At 41.2% G+C, this 25096-nt stretch overlaps 3 protein-coding genes across 3 annotated transcripts in view; 1 reads left to right on the plus strand and 2 right to left on the minus strand.

Moving 5' to 3' along the window:
* Window positions 1-1705, minus strand: part of LOC139334600 (plexin-B1-like) — a 67507-nt gene extending 65802 nt beyond the window's left edge. Inside the window, exon 1 of the mRNA XM_070967583.1 lies at window positions 1415-1705. The gene's annotated coding sequence lies outside the window, so the exon portion shown is untranslated. The remainder of the gene's footprint in view (window positions 1-1414) is intronic.
* Window positions 1706-3864: 2159 nt separating this feature from the next.
* LOC139335331 (mitogen-activated protein kinase 14A) lies at window positions 3865-12029 on the plus strand. Its single transcript, XM_070968888.1, has 12 exons — window positions 3865-4082; window positions 5035-5164; window positions 5893-5951; window positions 6217-6328; window positions 8133-8162; window positions 8821-8868; window positions 9022-9136; window positions 9267-9338; window positions 10043-10122; window positions 10290-10368; window positions 10649-10822; window positions 11065-12029. Exons 1-12 carry the CDS (start codon window positions 3949-3951, stop codon window positions 11124-11126), a joined length of 1095 nt encoding a protein of 364 aa, XP_070824989.1. The 5' UTR covers window positions 3865-3948; the 3' UTR covers window positions 11127-12029.
* Window positions 12030-18814: 6785 nt separating this feature from the next.
* LOC139334595 (keratin, type II cytoskeletal cochleal-like) lies at window positions 18815-24497 on the minus strand. Its single transcript, XM_070967576.1, has 9 exons — window positions 23907-24497; window positions 21469-21677; window positions 21314-21374; window positions 21103-21198; window positions 20737-20901; window positions 20498-20623; window positions 20137-20357; window positions 19949-20007; window positions 18815-19819 (listed from the first exon to the last, which is right to left on the minus strand). The coding sequence occupies exons 1-9, from the start codon at window positions 24387-24389 to the stop codon at window positions 19599-19601; spliced, it is 1641 nt and encodes a 546-aa protein (XP_070823677.1). The 5' UTR covers window positions 24390-24497; the 3' UTR covers window positions 18815-19598.
* Between the last annotated feature and the right edge of the window lie 599 nt (window positions 24498-25096).

Here is a 25096-nt window from a genome sequence, read left to right on the forward strand (position 1 = left end):
CATAAGCACTCACACTTTCATTCATCCCCCACAGTCAAGTGTGGGTAATGTGATATCGTGCTTCTGGAACAGACCCTTAGCAAGCAGATGGCCATCTATTCAAAAATGTCTGGATATTGAAACCCCAAGCAAAACCACAGAAAAGAAGAGATTGGGGTTCAAGGCTGGGCTTTCCAACAACCAGAATCTTTACAAAGACTGTATATGAAATTGTGCTCTCAAAATGTTCGACCCTCTTCAAATATATTTGCCAAGAAACGCTCTTCTCCACAGCAGTGTCTGCCTCACAATAAGAGGAGAATATTCCAATGTTTGGAATGAAAATGAGATGCTTTGGAGAGGCTTTGACTTTGATACATTTCTAAGCTGTTTCCCGTTTGCAAGATAAAATCCAACAGCTGTTATAGAAGAGCGGAACCAGCTGCCGAACTTAACTCCATTTTCCTTTTTTAGTCATTTCCACAAAATCATGAAGGCACCCCACACTGAAGAGGTTTCTCACTTCAGATTGAGCAGGCTCATGCATTGCAGACTCATCAGGTGCAGCACACACGCTGAGGGAGGGCTCCTCTGAAGGCCAAGCCTCACCTTAGCCTCTGAGCAGCTGAAATCATTGCACATGACTAGCTCTAAACACACACTCCCTCTGTGACAGAAGAATTTCAACTGGTCTCTGCAAGTCGAGGGACAGACTAAACTGGCTGTGAAGCTTTGCCTTGAGAAGCAGAGCAAATAAAGGATGAAGGCCAACTTAATCATTTTATATGGGGTGATAAAGCTATTTGAGTCCTCCTCATATTTCACCAGGAGAAATCTAAACACTCCCTGTTCATCACCATCATCATGCACCAGTGTCAGACATTCCTGGAAATAACCACACATCTAAAAGCCACTGAACTCTTGTCAAGTTCAATGAACGCTACCAAAGCAGATCTCTACTGTTTTCTAACTGAGGCAATAAACAGGCAGCAGTGTGTGTCCAGCAGAATGCTAGCAGGTGAACAAGGCATTTGACATTTGGCTCACACACATTCCTACATCAGATGACAAAAGCCCAGTGCTCACCACAGTCCAAAACTGCCGCACACACTGGAGTGAGCAGTCCTGTTTGAGGGTGTGCTGGGTTATTATTAAGCATTATACTGACAATTTAGTTATACTCAAAAAGATTAGAACAACTTCAAACAAACAAAGCATATGACTCTTTTGAGATTTTCTGCGCCCACCTAAAAGCTAAACTGACATTTCAGACTAATAAAGCAGTTTATGATGTGAATGGGGAATTCTGAATGCTGCTCCTGAATGTAACACTCATCACACCATCAAGTGTCGAGCTGGCATGGCTGATATCAGGGTTTTGTCTTTAACAAGCAAAAGTGGCGCCCATGTTAATAAATGGTGGCCTTGAACTTACCTGTTGGGTCGGTAAAGTGCGTGAATCAGCCGTCCATGGTGTTGAGTGAAGCCTCACATCCACGCGAACAAGCGGAGGAACGTTATCTGATGAGCTCCAGCTGCACTTCACGATAATCTTAGTTTTCCCTCAAAAACCGGCGCAATTTTTAGAGAGTAACTGTCCTAAAAGAAGAGACAAAGTCCGAGTCCACTACGTGTGGGTGCGTGTGTATGTGTGCGTGTGTGTGTCTGTGCGCGCGAGTGTGAGTGTGTATGTGGACATGAGGCAGCCTCTGTTGTTTGGCCGCACAGACGCTCAGGACAGGCAGGTCTCCACTTGAGGGAGCGGACAGCTGAGACAAGAGACACGGAGTCAGACAGGGTGGGACAGGAAACGGCATGTGCCGCCTTCAGAATAAAAGCCCAAAACCTGTTACCTGAAAAGGAACAATGGCTAATAGATTATGTGTGGCAATTAAAACGATATTGTGAAGCGCCGTCATGAAGTACGATTTATAACTTCCTGTAATTCTTCAATATGCTGTTTTATACTTCTACTTCAGTACACAGGCCTTCTCTGAAGAGTTACAAAGTCCATTCCGGATCCCGATTAATTATTAGTATATACTATTGCAGATTAAAATTACCCCCACTTTTACCAGCAGCAGCATTGAGGTGATGTGCACATTAAATGACTCAATAATTGGGGTTCACTTAATAAACTTTACAAATTGCTTGTAAACAGTATTTGTACAATGTGGTGTTCCTGCTTTTACTGAGGTAAGTTTGAGCTTGAGCTCTGTTTTAGTTTATCTTGAAAAAAATTCCCTGTAGCTCTGCCTCCATGAATTCACAGTCTCACTTCTGCACCTGTAAATGTGCTTAACATAGGCTTTTATTTTGAAAATGCTCCTCAGACACGTGTGTCTGCCTCAGCTGGCTTGACACTGGGCTGCTGTGCGCAGTCTGACCGCCTCTGAAAGCCTCACTCTGGGTTCACTGGACAAACATGAACTTAATTAAAACTTACTGAAATATGGAACTTGGTTCTGTGATCATGCGCACACTGTAAAGTACATTTCAAAACACACAACACATATGAAACGTGAGATTTGTACATGCTGGCAGATCTGCAGGATGTCTGATGTCAGTATCTTTTCCCCTCGCAGTGTGGATGGTGGTCTATGCTTGACCACACAGATCTTGGTCAGTTGGTTCAAATTCTGATGATTTTGTTTTTCTTATAACCAAGCCAAATATTTTATTCGTTTAATTCTGCACAACACACAGCATGCTCTAACAACTACAATATGTTGGCATTCATAGTCATTTTATTCTGTGTTGGCAAACAAGAAAACATTTTTTTTTATTTGAATCTCTACCTCCAGCTTTGAAACCCATCGAGACAAAAATGAACAATGACTTAAAGGGGGGGGGGGGGGGGGGGAATCTCCCCCTTTTGTAGGCCTACCGTGTGTGAATGACGTGTGACTGCCCTCTGCTGGTTGTGTATATGTTGTGTATATGCTTTAGCTCATCATCTCAAAGAATTTAGTTTTTAGAAGTACAAACTGACAATATACATAATTAAATACTAAGGAAAAATGTGTCAGTGAGTCAGAAACTTGTACTTAATGTATTCAAAGTAAAAATGTCTCCTGTGACTGTTACACTATTATACATCACATCACATCACACACAGATTATTATTGCAGATGAAGTGTAAAAGCATTGATTTTATTGCTGTAGTTGACTGAGATGGAGCTCATATTTAACTATTTTGTTTAGGACTGAAATTAATGATTATTTTCAGTATGGATTAATTGATCGTTAGGTTTATCAAAATTCATTAAAGAGTGAGAAGTTCCATCAGAGTTGCCCAGAGTCCAAAGTGACACCTTCGCAGTGCTTGTTTTGGATAACCAATAGTCCCAAACATTGAAAGTTCTTTAAAAAATAATCAAGAGTAAAAGCAGCAAATCCTCCCATTTGTGAAGCAAAACATGAAATGAAATGTTTTTGCCTGAAAGAAAAAAAAAGGAATAAAAAAAGAAATAGTTTCCATTGATTAATCAACTAATCATTTCAGCTGTACTTATACATACAGTTAGTTAAATGCATAACAAAACACATTTCATGAGAATTGGTAAGTAACAAGTAAATTGTCAGACAATTGTAGTGGAACAAAAACAATATGTAAACAATACAATATTTCCCTCTGACCTGTAATAGAGTAGAGGATACCCCCCCGGTATTACTTGCATGATTTTTAATCTCCATATTGTCCATCAGTGCTTGTCATTTCTGTGAAACCCTCAGAGGCTGTGGACACTGCTCAGGTGTGCACATGTCTGTGACAGCTGATAGGTGGAGGGAATGACAGCTCACCATGTGACGAGGGGGCAGGCTGCGCAGGACCGGGGGCGTTTCCTCCCTGCGCGGCTCTTATCTGTGCCGCCTGGTCTCACCTGGCAGGTTGAAACTTTAGGCCTGGAAAAAAAAATAACGGTTTATGACTAAAAACCCGACTGGAAATTCAACCACAACAGCGCCATGCAGTCTCCAGAGAAGGATTCCCCCGCCAGACCGGGATTTCATAGGCTGGAGATCCAGAAAACGACGTGGGACGTCCCGGAGAGATACACGGCGCTGCGGGCGGTCGGCTCCGGAGCGTACGGGACAGTTTGGTGAGTTTACCCGGGGAGGGGTCACACGAGTCCAGCCACACTGACGAAGAAAGCGTCGCAGAGCTTGTGGCAGGCATTTCGCAGTTTGTACTGCAAAGTGCAAGCTACGCTGGCCTGTTAGTCTAATAATCCTCTAATACATTTTAATCCTGAGTATTAAAACTCTCACAAAATACCAGATATGAAGTCTATAAATTATACTGACAGCTCCATGCATCAAAGTTATGTTCCTGTGAGGTTTATTTAATGTAGCCCAGCGGATCACAGTGAGGCTTTAAAGATTACATTTACAGACCTCCAACATCCAGAGATTATTATTATTATTATCATAGCAAGATGATGAATGTGTGATATATGATGCCGTTTTGTAAATGGTCAAAGGTGCTATCCTTTGTTTGGCTCTATTTGAAGGCTTGGCATCACAAATGGTTTTCAATAAGCGGTCTACATTTATGTAGGCCTTAAGTCTGCATTCCACTGCAGATTCTGCTGCATTCAGTCCAAGAGGCCTAGACTGACATCTGCTAACAGAAGCACTATTGTCCGCCTGAGGCAAGTCAGCAAGTCAATGCAGGTCCTCCCATAGGACAAGAATCTCTCCCACCAACACAGAGAAAGCCAGCCTACAGGAATCCAAGATATCTCAGACACAGTTCTGTCTGATGATAAGCCACTGACAGACAAGATCTCACATCTGATCTGGTCATATTTGGTTAGTTTAGGACAAAGGGGACATCAGCCCTGGGTACTTGACTGATCTGAGTGTTTTATTTCAGACTTTACTTGGAAATAGGTTTCTAGCAAACTTTTTTATTTTTCTGTAAGAACAACAAGAAAAACTCAAAGCATGTGCTCTTTTGTCTGTTTTCGATGATTACAAATTGAATATCTTCAGGGCTTAGACCTCCCACTGCATGTCAGGCCCTTTGCACTGTGTTTCTTTCCCCCTTAGTTCTTCCATTGACCAGAAGACCAATGAGAAGGTGGCCATCAAGAAGCTGTATCGTCCTTTCCAGTCCCTCATCCACACCAAACGGGCCTACAGGGAGCTCAGGCTGCTCCGCCACATACAGCATGAAAATGTAAGAAGTGTGCAAAAATGTGGCCGTGGATGGAGGCGTCTGGAGGGAGTGGTTTCTTCGTAGTTCGAAGGTGGACACAAGCAGATGAAAAACTGTACTGATACGATAGAATCCAGTGCAATAATTTGCATTTTTGTTCAGAGTCCCTGCCATACAGTGAGTCGTAATTTGTTCAGTCCTTATTCAACCAAGCAGGTCAATCTCAAGAGAGAGATGAGAGGATTTTGAGTTAAAGCAAACGTTATTCAACAAAAGTCCATTATTTCATCAGTGCTCACAAGCTGGGAGTGTTGTGTATTGTTGGAACCCTCATGGGTCAGTATTTTTGCTGAAGGAAGGACAAACACTTACATAACTGCCTCTGACTTGGCTTGTGTTTGCAAGGCACCACTTCGTTAATATCGTTTCTTTTGTCATATGGAGACGTGTTAAACAGGACATCCAAGGACAATGATTTCAGTACTGGATGCACAAATGCTTATGAATGCTGGGAAATGCAGATCAGACGCATAACAACAATGACAGTGTAGCTTAAAGATGGACACTCTGAGACATAGAATTGCAACAGCCACAGAAACGTCAGTGCTGTAAACATGACATGAACGCTGGGTGTTACTCCAGGGTTGTGCCGCTAACACTGCACCACATGTGACCTCTTGACTCTTCATTGATTTGTGTTTTAACAGACATATCAGATGCTAATGTTTTCACTACGCTTTTCCTTGAAGGTGATCTGCCTCCTTGACGTCTTCACCCCGGACTCCACGGTGGAAAAATTCCAAACCTTGTGAGTGAGGAGTCAGAAACCACATTCTTCTGCTAAGAGTCGCAGCTTGTTGAGGCTCTGTGTGCATGTGTGTGCATGTATGAAATGTTCAAGCCAGGATGTGTGAGAGCAAGCTTTTTCATTGTGATTGGTTTGTGCAGTTTTATTTTCTCACCATAGAAATGAGCTCTAGCTGTCGTGGCACACTTTCTGTCCTTTACCTATTTGTTGAACTTAGGTAAGTTTGTCTCCCTCACCTTTCCTCTTCTTCCTCCTCTCTCTTCAGTTATATGGTAATGCCATTTGTAGCCCAGGATCTGGGCCACATTATGAAGAAGCGAAGATTAACTGATCGTATCATCACATACTTGTTCTACCAGCTTCTGAGAGGACTCAAGGCAAGTTTTTTTTCTGTATTGTTACACATACACATACTGTTATAAAACCAATGTATGATATAGGCAATAAAACTAGAACACTCCAACAGAATTCTTGAAAATGCTTATCTGGAGGTTTCTGCAGACACATGGAGTATTGTTACTTCAAACTATTCAGTCCTGAAATGAAGAAAAAGTCATGTGCAGTTTCAGTGGGTGTAGGATGCCAAGGCAACACTTTGCATTGAATGTTTTTTCTGTTTAATCATGCATTTCCCTGTAATTTTGACCTCATAAAGCAAACCCTGGGGACCTACACCTTTTTGGGCCTAAGTAGGATTTATCAATAACACAACATGCTTGCACAAAAGGCAAAAAGGTCCAAAAATAACACAAGACACTTCCACTTAAAACTCTGCTAATCAAATTGTTATATTAACAATGATGTGTGTATGTGAAATGAGTCATTCATGACAAACCCACACTGACTCTGGGTTTTCCCTCGGCTCTTCAGAGCTTTGTAGCGTCTTTGCACATCACTGTTTAGATTTTAATCCCCACAACTTGACTATTCTAACTCACTTTCACCTCAGCTGTTTTAAAACCTCTGATAAATCCAATATACACTGCGCGCCCAGCAGCAAACAGCAGAGTGACAGTTAGTGACTACAGTATCTGGTTGACATGGTCGAGCATTTAGCAGCTTAAGAGACGGACACCTCCTTTAGGAACGTCTTAAAAGAAGTGTGAATACTGGACTTGCGTTCATTATTCTTACACAGGCACAAAAAATCTCCCCAAATGAATACAGTACAGTGTTGCTTGATATCTGCTGTGTGTCTGTGAAATCTGCAGTTGTTTGCTGTTTCCAAAGTGCTTAAAGGATCAGTGTTTAGGATTTAGTGGCATCTAGAGGTGAGGTTGCAGATTGCAACCAACTTAATACCCCTCGCCCCACCCTCACCAATGATGGCAGCTAGAGCCAATGTTTGGTTTGTCCCTTCGAGACTTCTGGAGAAGCATGGCAGGGCAACTTATTTTCAACTTATCATACTCTTATGAAAACATAACCATAAATATTATTAGATTATATTTCACTTCTGCCTGTTGATCCCCTGAATCCTGCACTTTCAAATATTTTGGTGTCTGTGGTGGCTTTAGTTGCTTAAAGACGCCAGTGGCTTTAAATAAAAACATATCAATACATTTGTTTTGAGGAAGAGGAAAGTTTGTAATTATTCTGGTAACAAACAGCAGAATGCATCATTTTAAGCTGTATTGATTTATTATCAAAGGAAGTACAAGAAAGTGGCTTGACCTCTCATTCAGTCAAGATGTCTTACCAGCATTTTAATTGTAACGCTGTCAGTGTAGGAACTCTAAATGCCATTCAGAGACAGAATGTGTGACTGCTTTACCTTTGGTTATGCCTTCCCACTCACTGCTAGTCAATGTGTAACCCAAGGTGTTCAATGGAAAATAAGGAGGAAGCATGTTTTAAACTGGAAAAGCCTAGCTTGTCGTAAATGGCCCTTTGTCTCTGAATTAAACTGCAAACGTCTTTGACCCTGAGACATTTTCCTCCTTCCTATCTGTGTGAGTATGTGTCCTTTGTGCACTCTTTTGTGCTGTAAGAGTCTGGTTTAGACCTGAGGGATGGAAAATATACAAAACATAGCCCTCACAAAGGGCTCTGGGCTACACCATGCTATTTAGAAAGCCATAAGCATGTGGGCCTGTGCACTCTGCTGAACTTGTGCATGTGCAATATGTCTGTGTAAGCTGTTATACTGTGTGCTTAAATCTGCGTTCCTTTTCTTTACAGTATATTCATTCTGCAGGGATCATTCATCGGGTTGGTATCTGAACCTTCCTCTCATGGACACTTACTCAAGCTTTTGTGGCTCATAATGTGGTTTTTACCTGACTTGTACACTTAAAGGAATGGTTTGACATTTTGGGAAATACACTTATTTGCTTTCTTACTGAGTTAACTCCTGAAAGAAGTTGAATCAATGAATCAACTTTCTGGACATCCCTAACCCTAACCCCAGACTAACGTGATTACTCTTGTAATAATGTGATTACTTCTACAGTTTGGGTTCAGCTCGTTTGTCTTGCCAACATTTTGTCCAGGAAGTGTTAACTTGTGGCTGGAGGTGGTGGCAGACAGAAAGCTCGAGCCAAAAGAGGAGAAACTCCAGACTTGTCCTGTGTAGTTACCTGTTGCGTGCTGAGCTGTCTTACAAACATTTGCCATTGTTAAGTCTATGGCAGGATTTACGCAGGCTAGCTGTTTCCTCTGGTTTTCACTCTTTGTATTTAGCTAAACTAATCCGTTGACTGTAGCCTCATGTTTAGCATACAGAAATGAGAGCGTGTCTTTTCATCTAACTCTGCAAGAAACAAGTGAATGTATTTCCCAAAATGTTGGAATATTGCTTTAGCTATTTCATAACATATTTACTTCAGGTCATAATAGTCTTAAGGAACCTGATGTTGTTTGATTTTAGGACCTGAAGCCTGGTAACCTTGCTGTGAATGAGAACTGTGAATTAAAGGTAAGTTTAAAAATAAACCTCTGAGACATTGAACTCACCCTTTTCAATGTGCAAAACAGTCGACACAAGTGAACTGAAATACATTAAATTCAAAACTGAAAATTAAATTAATTAACTTTAAATAATCAGTTAACTAACTGTAACTTTTGTCAGATCCTGGATTTTGGCCTTGCTAGACAGACAGAGAGTGAAATGACTGGTTATGTTGTGACGCGCTGGTACAGAGCACCAGAGGTCATATTCAACTGGATGCACTACAGTCAGACAGGTAATAAAATCACCTTCCTGCAATATAAATTGTCATTTTCAGCTTGTTAAAAATATGACAGAATTTCACAACATGCTCCGACAAAGTATTACATTTTTATTATTAAAATTCTCCGTGTGGTCCCTCACAGTGGATGTCTGGTCAGCTGCCTGTATCCTGGCTGAGATGATTACTGGCCAGGTGCTTTTCCCCGGACACGACAGTATCTTCACACATGCAGCTCACTGTGTTGTAATAAAGCTGTGTTTGCTCAGTTATGGTAGGCAGACACTCATACTGTCCCAGGCAATTTCATTGTTTAAAATATGGACAGTTTTGTTGCAGCACCACCAGATCCACTGATTTTACACATACAGTCAATAATTTTTACACATACAAGTTTTTTTTTCTTTTAACCTGCAAAATTTTTGGATTTTTGCAGGTTCATTTTTTTTATGCAACATTAAAAAATGAAAAGGAGGGTAAAACAAACTGTTGCATTATTTGAAATGTAGGATCAAGTGTTTTTGAAGCTTGACAGATGCTAAAGCGTTCAAGTCAGTGTATGCTGTTTCAGCTCGTTTTTTTAATATGTCTTGTGAGTCCCCCAGCTTTGTGGTACAGTGCAAGTGTGGTACTAAATCACCAGAGTGCCCCTTTAACTCGACATTTCATTGAAATCAGTCCTTGATGCCTCAAAAATGTTCTTTTTTCCCTACATCCAGTCTTACACTGCTGACACCAAAAGCTCAATTAAAAAACCTTAAAGCAGAAAATCTAAGCCAGTATCAGAAGCAGCTGCTAATACAGTGCTCCTGTGTCATGTGTGAGACTTGCAGTTTCAATGCATGTGCCTGCTCTGACATCAGATCTAATGCATACAGTCTACACTGTGCTTTATGAGGCTTCCTTAACCAGCCTGTTCAGGTATTGATCAGCTGAAGAAGATCCTCCGTCTGACAGGAACACCAGACTCCTCGCTGGTTCAGAGGATGCAGAGTAAAGATGTAAGTTTTTGTATTTAGCATGTGGTCCAACTCATAAATACAGTGTGCATTTCCAGATATCAGTGGAAAGCTACGCAGTTTATTTTGCTTTTCCTTGCCTCTTGTTCTTTTTTGTATTTTAAGTCATGCTTTGGAATGAAATGTAATCGCCCTTGACTATTTTCCAGGCACAGTCATACGTTCAGGGACTTCCTCCACAGAAGAAGAAAAACTTCAGGGAAGCGTTTCTGCCCATGGATGAAAATGGTGCGTTGAACTGCCTCTACTTGTTTACTTCAAACTGAAATTCACCACATTTTTAATTGAAAAGTTGAATTTCTTTTGGGTTTACCTGATCCCTTTGTGTGCATCTACAAAATTTCTCTACCAAGGTGAGCCATCATGCCCTAAAAAGCCTTTAGAATCAGAATCAGTTGATTGTCAAGTTGGTTTCCACATACAAGGAATGTGACCATTATTTTAAAGTATTTACCAGGGAAAGTACAAAAGTTAAAATTTGAAGTGTTTTCTGTGTTGATGCTTGCAGCTGTAGACCTACTGGAGGGCATGTTAGTCCTGGACCCAGAGACGAGGCTGACGGCTAAGCAGGGACTGTCGCACCCTTTCCTGGCTGAATATCATGACCCAGAGTGCGAGCCAGACTCAGAGCCGTATGACGACTCATTTGAGAGCCTGGAGCTCGCAATTGGGGAATGGAAGAGTAAGTATGACTGAGTAGTCATGGTCAAGAAGCTGAACGTGTTACAGTGAGGTTGAGTTTAACAAAGCACATGTGAAGCTTAAACCATAACGGAGAAAATATTATCTCTTTGAATCTCAAGTATTCCATCAGAAATGATCAGTACTTGGTGTGAAAGTATCAGGGATGTCTCTGTGCCACACTCTCTTAAAAATAAATCTCCACTTTTTTAACGCTGCTTTCCTTTTCATTACTCCTATCAGGCCTCATCCACATGGAAATCATGACCTTTGACCCTGACAACCCCAGTAAGACAGCCATGTAGGACGCTCTGATGTGCTGGTGCCTCTCAGTGTTTGGTTATATTACATACACATAGCGCAGTGATAAACAACACTGTCAGGCTCAGAGAAACAAAATGCAAAACTCATAAAATATCTTCAATGTCAGATGTTTTTTTGGTGCATCTGATATCTATTGCAATTAAAATGCAATTTACTCAAGGGCAGCTGGTGGCATGTAGAGGATAATTGAAACAGAGAGTCTAAGTTGTTATGATGACTAATTTTTATTCTGCAGTATTTCGATGCAGTTGGCCTGCACCTCAAATCTGAGAAAAAAAAAAACACAGAACCACTGAATTCTAAAACAATGTCTTCTCATTTCAAAAAGTGCAGAATATATTGACAAAATAACCTGAACTCATGGTCCGTTTTCTTTCTTTTTTCTGAGCCTTTTGACCTCATCTCATGGTTTTCATCAGCACATCTCGCCGTTCCTCCTGTGAAACATGAGATGATCCATCCATCCAATGATGAAGACTGTGGAATGAGGATGAAGGCTATGAGAAAAGTAAAAAGTGAACCTTGAGTTTCATGAAAAATCTAGTTCCAAGGTCAAGGATAATGCTGCACCTTCCTCAGAATAATTTATTTACTGACCACTGTAAAGTAGATGATGAAAAATTATCATTTGGGAAATAACTAATTACCGTAAATGTGGCTGATCTAGACTTACTTGTATGATCTATACAAGTACATAGTAGAAAGATCACTCTGCCTGACAATGAAAATATCCTTAATTACATTAATCTTATTTCACAAGGACAGTTATTGTATGTCTCCTTTTGTATGCTTTGTGTAACATACTGTTATTATGTAGTGCAATTTCTCTTTAGGACTCCTATTGAAAGATGTATGAATTTATTTTGAATCATTTTTACCGTTGGAACCCACTCAGCTGTTTTCAAATAAAACATTGCAGTTAAATGAATGACGTTAGAGTGACTCATTCTAACATGAATACTAATGAATGTGCTCAGGCTGATTCTCGTAATATGACAGACTTAAAGTGTAATAGAATCACAGATCACCAGAGGGCAGCATTATATCATATCAGAGATTCTGATGGGGATGTCATTCTGTCAGTCAGCGGATCACCACTTTGGTTCTGGCTGAAGTATCTCAAACTTTTGGATGGATTGCCATGACATGTTGTATGGACATCCATGGATCCTCATCCTTTTCCACTTGCACCAGCATGAGGTTGAGATTTGTGTTTTTTAATGTCTCTACAGCTACTGGATGGATTGCCATGAGCTTTGGTACAGACTTCATGCTCCCTTTAGGATGAATTGTAATATCTTTGGTGATCTGCTGACTTTCGATTTTACCCGGTCATCAGGTCAGCATTATTTTTTTTAATTTTTCAATTTAAACTAGTAATTATGCATTCACTGTATGGACTTGAACAGTTTTTTCCAGGACACAGATATTGACCTGGTCACAGATTGATCACTGCCTATATCTCGTTCTGTGTGGATCTCAGAAAACTGTTCAGAGATATGCAAATAATAAAGATTTTGTCATGGAACTAATTAATCAATGTATTAATTCGAAGGAAATGGCCTTCAGATCAGGAGAAAGTGCAGGACTGAAGGCTGCACAAAAGGACCTTGATCAGCAATTGAGGGCACAAAGAAAATGTGAGATTCAATTTGATAAAGGACCAATATGGAGTCTAAAAGCATGTGCTGTTTAGCATTAGCCTCACTAGCCAAAGCACTTTCTCTCTCTCTTAGCATTTAGTGGTGTACTTAGATACAAAGGTATAGTAATAATTCATTCATTTTGCCTTTATTTCACCTCAAAAAACTATTGAGGGGGTGTCCTCATTTACAATGGCGTAAAGATACACAAACAAAATAACAGCAGGCTCTAAAACAGTTATATGCAGAATAATAAGTTGTAATAAAATTAGGAATAAGAGAATACATAAATAAAAGAGATAAATACAATATTTAATATCGAGTTAAAAACATTTAGAATCAATTAAAACTAGGCCTGACATAAGACTTTTGAACAGCTTTTGTGGCAGCAGAGAAACCTTTTGCAGGTTGTTCCAGGTATAAGGTGCACTGTAAGAAAATCACATTTTCCAAAATTCAGATCTAATCAATGGAGTGTGGAGCATCAGCCTATTCTGTGAGCGAGTACCATGATTATGTGAATTCAGAGTTAAAAGGGATGAAATGTACGGTGGAAGCAACTGCATTAAGGCTTTATAGAGGAGTATGAGTCAAAAAAGGCCAGCTGACTTTTTGGTAAAAGATAAAATGATGATACAGTATGCAGGCAACAGCTTTTAATAACATCTCCCTAATCCACACAACTCCTTTCTTGTGGCAGATAGAGAAAACACAAGTACACATTAATATAATTCTAATGCAGTTTGGAGAAGAGCCCAGTGTAAAGAGTGCATGTGTATGTAGGCTATAAACAGCACCCCTTTATTTATTTATTTATTTATTTTTAGGAGGACACAGAACATTGAAAATACAATGATGGAACTGAAGGACAAGACCACAATGATATGGAAAATGTTTGAATAAAAATAGCATTATCTGGGAGGATTCTGTGAGATATCAAATGTTCAGCTAAGAATCTTAGTGTCAATATTTGATCAGTTTATGACTTTTTCATCCCAAATCTGGCTTGATTGTTAATGCTCTGGTCGAAAATTAGGAATGATAGCACCCAGTAACGATAGCACTAAACTAGCTTCATCGGCATGTAAATATCTTTAGCTTGCAAGCTAAAGCAATAAGTATGTGAGCTAAGCTTTGCCAGTGAAGTCTCTCCAGGGATGGCGGCGTTGCCCTGCATGTTTGCGTCTGGGACATGCGCAGTTGGAGGAATCGACGATCAATTACTTTCCCCTGCGACTTGACTGTGACCTCAGTGACGTCATTACAGCACTTTTCGAGTCGTACCCGTAAACTTGAATTCGTATTTACAGTGAAGACTTCATAGTCGTAGAAAAATGAGTTGTATTCTCAAGACTTTGCACTCACAGCTTTTAGACTCATACTCATATAAAAACACTCGTAACCCGAACCCAATTTCACGGACTCACGTATATGACAGCAGAATTTTGTGTAAAACAACTTTTATGACACACAAATTGTTAACTTTACAAATACGAAACTTTAATTACGGACACGTCTTTTTGACAGCGATCTTACACCATACAGGGCTGGCTGCCATCTTAGAAATATTAGGAGAAGGGAGACATTTTTTGTGATGATGATGTCATGAATATGCCCCTCTGGCCTGAGCCCTACCAGGTTCTGCTCGACTCCTCCTGGTCCTCCTTGCTGTCTTCGTGTTCTTGATGTGGCGAGCTATTCCCTGCGCTCATTGGAGATGTAAACAGACTCGCAGAGCCAGGAGCTCGGCTCACCAGTTTAACCAGCAGTTGTAATAGAAGTAGAAGTTCCTCTCAGCCTCTCCTAATCCAGCCCTCTTCATCAGGATGCCAAAAAATATGACATCTTCTATAAAAATCTTCAAAAATCTCTACTTTTTCTCTTTTTCTCTACTGCTTTCATGTTTTTCTAAAAGTCCCCACAAAAAAAATCAAAAACAAAAACAAACAAAAAAAACAAACAAACATCTAACTCTCTTTTCCTGATGTGAAATCTATTATTGGGTGGAATATTGTCAGAGGGTTGGGGTTAGGGTGGGTCAGACCATCCTCAAACCCTTTCCACACTGTTCCTGACTCATTCCTTTATCCTCCTGTTCACATATCTGGATCAGCGTGCTCTTAGTCAGTTAAACTCTTAACAATACTATTCCCAAGGAACAGTCAGAGTGTCGACATTGACAGATTTTAATATGATGAAGGATTAAACTGAACACACAAACACAGTATGACATCAAGTATAAGGTCATTTACAGGTAAGCATAAAATGTAAGTTGTTCATCCATCCTTTTCAGACATTCAGGTAACATACAGGTAAATAAGAGGGTAAGAACAGTAGTCCAGATGATTCACTGCAATACAAATATTTAGAGAAAAACAGGATAATAATTCACAGAAAGAGGTTTCATCCCTTCAAATGAGCAGGCGATGTGCTTGTCTCCTGGTTGTTTTCCGTGTTATCCCTGTTACAACTTCTGGAAGGCGCTATCTTGGCTCCAGTTACTCTGTGGAATCTCAGGTTTCAATGACACCTCACGATCTTCCACAGCCCAGCAACCAGAGCAGCCAATAAAAATCCAAGTTGAGCAGAAGTTCCTCGTTCTCTTCTTCTGTGTGAAGATCGAGCCAATCGTAACAGTTTTTGCAGATGACTGGCGCTTCCAATAGCCAATGAAATACTGAAAACGCTGACGTGCCACTGCAGTGGCTTTTCGCAGCTCAAATGAGGGAATTCAGGGTAAATAGTGATTTTACAGGGATGCTGTGATAGTGATAAATATAGTAAATGATGTCAGTATAAAAACATATAGCTAAAATATGGATATAGACACCTTAGATATGAATATAGACAACCAGAATTTTGATTTCAATTTCTTTGTGATTAGACAGAACCCAAGTCTGTGGTGATAGTTCAGTGCAATTTCCCGTCTATTGTGTACTCCTCCTGGCAGCTTCTAACGTTTTTTTACAACCAAGTTTAGATGAAACCATGTCGACTTCTGTATGACAAGTGCTTCGACGGCTGTGTTCCTATGGAAACTGCCCTCACACGAGTCAAATAGCAGCAGCGGCAGTTAGCAGAGACACTTCCACTGGCAGGCTGGTAGCTTCCTGGCAGCTGCCATTGCCACTGTTTTAAGATGAAGGGTAGTAGTGGCTGAATGGGACAAATACATCACTTTCACCCTGGAGATTAGGGTTTGCGTGAGTGATTTCTTATATAGTTCACAAAATATTTCCATGTCTTTAGCTGACAGGTGCACACACAACACTCCAACATCAAAAAACACCTTTCCTATAAGTTAAGTTTCGCCTCACTCTGCTCTTAAATTTCACTTCTGTGACCTGTGGAAATGTTTATAAAAATACATTTAAGATTAATTAGGCTCACCAATAATTTGACCATAGGACTGCCCCTGGAGGTGAGTACTTAAGTAAGTAAGTCTTAAGTCCACTTTGTGAAAGTAAATAAAACTGGAGGTGGTTTATGCAATTGGAAGGTAAGACTGCAGTGGCTGATGACTTGTAACACGTAAATCTTCTCTGTCATCCCGACTGGAAATACTTCTCATGACAGCTGCAAGACAAAAAGCCTTTCACGCTCTCTTATAATGTGCTCTGCAGCTAATGTACCTGTAGATGGTGATGGTCAAGTGCTGTTCAGGGTCAGAAAAAAGGAATGAATGAGAAGATTGAAAAACTGCAGGGCACAGCATTAATATCTGTATTTTACGAAAAAAGACATCAGACGATACTCATACCATTTATTTCTTTGCTCAGCATTGAAACAATATAAAAGATTATAAAGGAGTACAGGTTCCACAAGATGTTTTCCTGTAATCTCCTGTTGTGAACATATGAATATGTGCATAAAACGTGTTTTAGTCAGATTGAAATGAAGATTAAAAAGGCCAAGATGGCAAAAAGTCAATCATTCACTGTCCTACTGCTCAGAGGTTTCTGAGAAAATATCTCAAAAAGGTTTGTTGATCATGACTGACAACTTGACCAGGAGGTGAATCTGCATTTTACAACTCAGTTTCCAAAAACTTGGGACACTGTTTAAAATGTAAATAGAAACAGAATGCAATGATTTGCAAAAAAAAAAAAAAGAAAAAAAAAGAAAAAAAACCCCAATGTTTAAGTTAAAATAGCACAAAGACAACATATCAAATGTTGAAACTGAGAAATTTCATTGTTTTTGAAAATAATAACCTTGCTTCGAATTTGATGTCAGCAACATCAAACCCTAACCCTAACCCATGTCAAAAGAGGGACAGGGTCATTTTTACAACCACTCTTTTGCATCAGCTCTTCTTTAAACAAGTTTGGGGTTTCCTTTGTCGTATTTAATGTTTCATAATGCACCAAACATGTGCTTTGAGTGACAAGTCAGGACTGTGGGCAGCCAGTTTATCACCCAGGCCGTTGCTCTTGAGCCATGCTGTGCTGTTGAATGGCAGAATGTGGCTTGGCATTGTCTCGCTATAAGCGAGGCCTTCCCTGAAAAAGATGTCTGCTTGGCAGCACATGATTGCTGCAGAGTGGTGAAGCCCTCCCCATCTTTACTTCAGAAAGACTCTTTTTGGACCCAGTCATGTGACTAACCTGTTGTTAGTGGACCTAATTCATTGTGAGATGTTCCACCAGCTGTTTTCTTTCAGCATTTCACTTTTCCAGTGTTTTGTTACCACTTTTTTGAAACCTGTTGCTGGCAGCAAATTCTAAATGAGGATATAATTTTCACAAACAGTGAAATCTCTCAGTTTCAACATTCGATCTGTTGTCTTTGTGCTATTTTCAATTATATTTCACACAGTGTCCTGTTTTTGGAAAAGGGGGTTATAAACAAGACATTTACATTCATAAACTCAATTCCTTTGTCAGCTGCAACAGATATTTTTCTTAATTTAAAAATGATTAGAATTAGAAAAAAATGTTTTATCCTGGGAAGGTTATTTTTTTTTTGTATTGCCTCGGTTTTCATACTTAAACAGTATGATGGAGAGGGGCAGAATTTTGTGGTGTTTTTTCCAATATGAACTAGGGAGCAGTTAAATACTCATTCTCAATTTTGTATTGTGGAGACAACAAAGAATACAACTGATCATTTGCTGAACCCTGACTAAAACCTGCCCCAGGCACGGCTTAGAAACAGGAATGTGAGGCCTGTTAAGTTAGTTAAGTTAGCTTTACATATGTTGCAACAATTTGCATGTGGCTTTTACAGGTAGTCTGTACTATGTCTGGAGAGTCTGAAGAGAGGGTATTTTTTAAGCCTCTCCAAAACCAAAAACAGAAGCCAAAGTGGGTTAGAGTTAGAAACTGTATTTATCTGCTCTAACATGAGCTGCTGCTGTTAGTATGCAGCTAACTAACGTATAGTTCTAAAACTTTACACTCCACAGTTCCAGCTGCGCTTGTGTTCGGTAGTGCTACCTTTGCCAAACACATCAATTATTGTAAATCTCATCCTAAAATCCCTTTCCCATGTAAAAGTGACACATAGGGCTCTATTTTTCATTCCGCCGCCGGCGTGGTGCAGGCCGGGTGCGCACACCGCGCAGTGATATTTTTGTGCAGCGCAGGCAGGTGCACAGCACACTTGGTATTTTGGTAAACTGAGGCGCACTGAGGTACACCAAGATGGGCGTTGCGGCGCGGTACGGGGAGGTGCATAATCAGCCGGTGGATTTGAATTTTCGTCCCATTTCGGTCCACGCCGGCGGCGCAAAAGTGCACTGAAAGCTCGCCACCCCAGACCTGGTCAACTCTGTGCGTAGTTGCTTTCGTCAACAAAAATTGTGACTAAATATCGTCGTCAACGAACCTTTATCACGTGACGAAAAAGAGACGAGACGCAACGTAAATGCTGGTCATGTTGAAATCTTGATAGCCGTAGCAACAAGGGTTAGGGTATGGTCTGACTTAGCAAATGGTTATCATTGTTAATCATCATTGTATGCATGTATTGTTCAAAAGTTACTGTACACCATCAATCAGTAAGAACAAAGAGAACTGCCAAAATGAGTATGAAATCAGATTTATTCCAGACATGTTGGTGGTACAAAATGGTACATAAATCTGGTTGTCCCAGTCAGCCTTTTCCATGTTTCTTTCTCATTCAGAGTGTAAATCAAGATGAAAACACCATTTATTCTCTGAACAGGAGAGGAAAAAGAGGATCCCAACAATGAAATTTGAAAATGTTATTCATGGCTGCTTTTGCTGATGTCAAAATGCACAAGATGACAGATGTGAGGCAACATAAGAGACATTGCAGGAAAGAAGGCACTATATGTGACCAACCACAACACCCAGACCTCCTTCTGTGCAAGTCTAAGAACTGTTGTTGTCATTTTTTGTGCAAATACTGTTGCCTTCTAAGGACTCTCTGTCATGACACTACAAGTATCCTCTTGTCTGCATGGCAGCACATCCAGCAACCAAAAGACAACCAGGCTGACTGATCAAAGGAAGAGAGGACTGACTCACATCTGTGCTGCTCTTAGTTTTAGGTGTAATCATTTCTCTGCCTCAACTTTATCTCGATGTAATCTCTGACTCTCTGTAGGTATGTGGTGCCAAAGAGGGAGCACCAACACAGGAACTACATGCCAAACAGAGCTGTACCATTGCATGGATCTGCCAGCTGTAAATGGTCAAATGTTTCTGAGGATGCTATGTCTGCAGAAAGAGAGGCGGGGTTTATTCAAGCTATTATGATTGGTTGTTGGGAGAGTGGAGGGGCCAAGAAGAGGAGGAGAAAATAATGAAGGAAGAAGAGTGGCAGGAAAGACAGCTGCTGTTATTAGTAACGCCGGTAGGCGCTGCTGCTGCTGCTGCTGGAGCTCATTTTAATGTTGCTTCCGCCGCCGAGACCGCCAGCACCACTGCTGATGCTCAGACCACCTCCAAAGCTTCCGCCACTGCCCATGCCCATACTGCCTCCATAGCCTCCGCTGCTGCTCACGCTCATACTGCTTCCATAGCCTCCGCCATAGCCGCCACCAACTCCACCGCCTACTGCTCCTGATGATGAGAATAAGACATTTTCAGATTTGATGGCAGGAATTTGAATTTCCTTATATCTTATGCTCTTTTCATCAAAATGTATCAGTCATAAATAACTTGAACTGTAAAGATGTATTCAATACATACCGAAGTTGCTGCTTGATTGTTGTACATGGATGGTTGCCGATCCACCACCACTAGCAATTCTGTAGAGGAGTACAGAAATGAGCAATTTTAGCTGCTGATGTTGCTGGCTGTACAATGTACTGCAGTTCATCCTCTCAGTGTTTCAGAGGATTAAATATCTTGTGAATCCAAAGTAGCAAAGCTTTTACCTGGATTCCTCTCCTTCCAGAAGCTTCTTGTAGGTGGCAATCTCGATGTCCAGAGCCAGTTTGACGTTCATGAGCTCCTGGTACTCGCGGACCTGGCGGGCCATGTCCTGTTTGGCTCTTTGCAGGGCCTCTTCCAGGTCCTTGATGCGGGCCTTGGCATCCTTCACAGCCAGCTCACCACGCTCCTCAGCCTCAGCGATCTGGGCCTCCAGGTTGGCACGCTGTGAGGTTGGAAAGTTAGCAGAACCTTCAGATGACAGTTCACATTCAAAATGCCTTCTACAAATATTTTGTGCACAGTTGATAAGTCTCTAAATGTATTAAACAAGGCTATTCATTGGTAACTGTGATCTTACTGTACCTGTCCTTTAACTGCCTCAATCTCATTCTGGAGGCGGCTAATCATGCGGTTGAGCTCAGCAATTTCACTCTTGGTGTTGCGAAGGTCTTCTCCATACTGGCCTGCACTGGTCTGCATCTCCTGGTACTGAAGGAATAATATTAAAAATAACTGTCATTATGGATTCCACAGATCATCCTCACTTGACAGTGCAGGATGTGTGTTTCATATTGGATTTGTTGGTTACTTTCTCTACTGACCTTCTGCTGATACCATGACTCTGCCTCAGCGCGGCTGCGGTCGGCGATTTCCTGATATTGACACTTAACTTCAGCCACAATGGCGTCCATGTCCAGGTTGCGGCTGTTGTCCATCTCCACAATGACTGAGGTGTCCTTGATCTGTCCCTGGAGCTCACGCAGTTCCTGCACAAGAGTAATATGTTGTTTTTAAAAATGAAATCAGAGGAGTTGGTGAGTAAAGGTCATACAATATCTATTTCTCTACTTTATCTACTGTCCCACCCAGTGGTGTTATTTTGTACCTTTAATGTTTGGTAGCTGAAGACGTGTTTTAGAGCAAAGAAACAGATATAATAGGACTGAGGTGTGGTTAATTGTTCTTACCGCCTCATAGACGGCTCTGAGGAAGTTGATCTCATCTTGAAGGGCATCAACCTTGGCCTCCAGCTCAACCTTGTTCATGTAGGCGGCATCTACATCCTGTGAAGTAGAAGAAAGAGGTGGTCCACATTGGTGATGGATCAGGCCAATAATTCATTCCTGTGTCAGCAATGGCATGGAGTGACAGGTTTTATGATTGCATATCCAATCTCACCTTCTTGAGGAGCACAAACTCATTCTCCACACTAGCACGCTTGTTGATTTCATCTTCATATCTGGCACAAATGGTAAAAAAAATGAAAAATGACTGTGGGCATTGGCCATTGTATGTCAGCTGCTGTGTTCAAAACATGGCATGCATGAACTCACTTGTTCTTGAAGTCCTCAACCATAACCTGCATGTTCCTCAGCTCTCCCTCCAGCTTGACTTTTTCATTGCCGAGCCCATCCAGCTGTCTGCGCAGGTTGGCGATGTAAGCCTCAAACATGGCGTCGATGTTGGAGCGGGTGGTGGTCTGCTCCTGCAGCAAGCTCCATTTGGTCTCCAGCATTTTGTTCTGCTGCTCCAGGAAGCGAACCTAAAAGATGAAGTCATTTTTCATATTTAGATTTAATGTCAATTGGGAAGAGGTATTTGAATATGACAAGAAGCCACATTTATCAAATTATGTAACTATGCATAAAAAAACATATATTGGAATTAATGCTACAAATGAAAAAGGTAAATAAGTACATTTTATTTGCTGTCCTGTCATGATTAGGCATGCTCACTCTGACGTAACAAAGATGTTTGTCTTCTTTGTTTTGCTTTCCTCAGGTGATCCATGAAGCCACACCTGTGTGTGACTTTCTCTTGGATGCACCAATATTGGCAGTTCCCGTATTAAAATGCTCCTCAGGGCAGGGATGTTCTGCACACAATGTACTGTCTGCACAGTGTAGTTGGACTGTACTGTATTAGAGCGAGAGCATCTGACATGATACTGAGAAACATGTTGCGTGTGGCACAAAGTACAATCCTCTGCCACTTTTAACCCTACAGACAGTGGAGCCTATCCCTCCATTTTTTTTTTCTTTTTTTGGGGGGTGGTGTATAGTGCCACACCTCAGTCTAGCCCCTCCCTTGACTTTACCGCTCCCTTGCCTCCAGGATGCATACTTTCACTGAGTGAACTTGCCTGCCGCAGCCCTCAGTAATTAATGCTACATTCCTGATGCTATTAACTGTCACATTGAGTGAGTGGCAATGCTTTAAAGATATGTCATTTGTGTGATAGTTATATTTAATAGAAATAAATTAAAATGTCAGCAAACTTGATCCCTCCATTCCTGATACTACTATGTGTAATAGTTTGAATACTTAGCCGAACAATATTTAATACTGAATCATTTAAGAGTAAGATGTCTGCTTTGAATGAATAGGATGGGAGTAGATCACCAGTGTGAAGACAGATGAGGTGTGGTATGCACACACTGCAGAAAATGCTAACTGAGCATTTTCCCTCACAGGGTGTGCCTAACTTGCTCAGGCAGAGGCCTTGACAGACATGATCCGTCATCTTCTTTACAAGGCTTTCAATCATCCATGAAAGTGTAGATGGGTGAATTAATTTACTCAATTATTGTATTAACAAAAGTTAATGGAAAAAAATGTTTGAAACACTAGCTTGAACATTGACTTAAGGACCAGTGTGTCGGATTTATTGGCATCTAGTGGTGAGGTTGCAAGTTGCAAATGAATAGCCCTTGTCTCAATGCTCCCTTTCCAAATATATATGAGAACCTACGATGGCTGCTAGTATCATGAAACACACTAAAAGGCTCTCTGTAGTTTGAGCCTGTAGTTTGTCCATTCTGGACTACTGTAGGAACATGCTGGTGCAACCAGATGGACTCTGCAGAAGAGGACTCAGTCCCTCTGTAGATATGAAAAGCTCATTCTAAGGTCATGAGCACACGATTCTTTTTTTCAGGTGATTATACACTAATAAAAAACATAATTCTGGACATTATATTCCTTTTCTTTTAGCTGATCCCCCTAAATCTTACACTCTGGTCTTTTAACATTGCATTGCAAATAGCTAAGATGGGGTCCTTTCTCTGCAGCAACACAGGCAGGTTGTGAGTCCTTGCTGCCATGGGAGTAGGGATAACCTGATCCTGTGTTCTCCTCATACAGAGAGCCACGAGTCACTGGATACGGCCACTCTAGTGTTACCTGCCTCTCACTCTATACAGTAACACCTGGTATGGAGCCAATTATGGTCAAAGAGAAGTTAAAGAAGCAGTGGCGTGCTTTCAATAAAGGCTAGTTGATGCACAGTGTTGGTCTGAGAACACTGTTTGAGATAAGAAGCACCTACACTGCAGTTTTGGTTGACTGACTAAATCGAATTCATAATAATAACAGTGTACTTGTTAATTTTAGTTTTTAGAGTTAGCTCTAGGTATGCCCTCAGCATGCATATTATTCAGGTTTAGATTAGTTCTTGTGTAATATTTAATGAGCCCAGGTTGTCATTTAGACGCAGCTTGTTGCAGGTATTCATGCTTACACAAACTAATGAACTCTATTGTGTGCAGTCCATCCACCATCTATTCCTAATATTTCACGCTCCTTAGCTCATTCATATAAACATCTATAGTTCAACAACACAACTTCAGAGTTAACGTAGCAAAATTATTTTGGATTTAAATAGAGTATATCACATGTCAGATATAAGATTTTCAACATTCTTATGAAATAGCATGGAAAACAAACCTTAGACAGAAGCTGTTTCAGTAACTGACAGGAAAGGGTCACTCACCTTGTCAATGAAGCTGGCAAAGCGGTTGTTTAGAGTCTTGATCTGCTCTTTCTCTTGGGTACGGACATGCTGGATGTTGGGGTCGATTTCAAGGTTCAGGGGGGTCAGCAGGTTCTGGTTGACTTGGACGTTTGTGATCGGAGGCACACACATTCCAGGGCCACCACCACCAACACCGAAAGCACCACCACCACCACCAATAGACATAAAACTACTACCACCTCCACCACCAGCACCATACCCGCCACCATAAGAAAAGCCACCAGACTTATACATTCCAAGTCCAACGCTGGATGTTGCAATTGATGGCCTTGAAAGCGTCAAGGCAGATCTTGAAGAAAATGATTTTCCTCCTCCAACACTTCTGAAACTAGCACCGCCGCTGCCGCTGAAACTGCCGGCACTGAAACTGCCACCACCACCACTACCACCTGCACCATAGCTGGACCTGACGGTTTTGATGGACACAGATCTGCTTGCCATGGCTGGTTTTGTTTTCTGCTGAAAGGTAAGGATTCACAGAGAAAAGGAGGAGCAGAGAGAGAGAGGTTTGGCAGAGCACACTAAGAGGAGAGTCAAGTCCCTCTAAGTATCTTCTCCTTGGCCGGGATGGATATTTATCTGCCTCCAGTTGTGGAGGAGGTCCCAGTGAGCTCCACCTCCCCTGCACCTCCCCCTCAACCCTCCTCCAATTACCTGGATCCTGGAAAGGGCACTTGTAGGCAGGTAGATAGGCTTGGAGCAGCTCAGCCTGTCGGACAGGTAAAGTGCCACCCCTGTAAGGCGATCGGGGCTTGACACACCCTGTTGCTTGCAGAGGAATGGCAGCACTGCCTGGGGTGAGAGGTAGGAAAGACATGTTGGCAAAGACATTTTTACTTGATTAGCTGGGGGCTTTCTGAGAGGTGTGGTGGAGGAGCGGGAGGGTGGAGAGCAGTGGCAGATAGATAAAATCTAAATATTTAGAGGTTCAACTGGTCTTTCAATAGGTAAAATCACGTTCTGACCAGCTATATATAAAGTTGGCCCTGTATATGAATACATACATTTAAACAAAGTACGCATATGCATTTGTGCATAGATTCCTGACGACTAAGTTTGCATTATGCTTTTAAATAAACAGCTGCTTAAACCACACAGTGACCATTTAAAGGTAGGATGGCAGAGAGTATTTTGGGGGCAATTCATGT

The sequence above is a fragment of the Chaetodon trifascialis genome, chromosome 8, assembly GCF_039877785.1.
Source record: "Chaetodon trifascialis isolate fChaTrf1 chromosome 8, fChaTrf1.hap1, whole genome shotgun sequence".
NCBI lineage: Eukaryota > Metazoa > Chordata > Actinopteri > Chaetodontiformes > Chaetodontidae > Chaetodon > Chaetodon trifascialis.

Bases quoted from the DNA above. Each gene is read 5' to 3' on its own strand.
- LOC139335331 (XM_070968888.1), top strand. From the start codon at position 3,949: ATGCAGTCTCCAGAGAAGGATTCCCCCGCCAGACCGGGATTTCATAGG. The intron at 6,329-8,132 runs GCAAGTTTTTTT...TTTTCTTTACAG, and splicing joins AGCTTCTGAGAGGACTCAAG to TATATTCATTCTGCAGGGAT. The intron at 9,339-10,042 runs GTATCTTCACAC...CAGCCTGTTCAG, and splicing joins GCTTTTCCCCGGACACGACA to GTATTGATCAGCTGAAGAAG.
- LOC139334595 (XM_070967576.1), bottom strand. From the start codon at position 24,389: ATGGCAAGCAGATCTGTGTCCATCAAAACCGTCAGGTCCAGCTATGGT. The intron at 21,199-21,313 runs GTGAGATTGGAT...TCTACTTCACAG, and splicing joins AGTTTGTGCTCCTCAAGAAG to GATGTAGATGCCGCCTACAT. The intron at 20,902-21,102 runs GTAAGAACAATT...ACTCTTGTGCAG, and splicing joins TCAGAGCCGTCTATGAGGCG to GAACTGCGTGAGCTCCAGGG.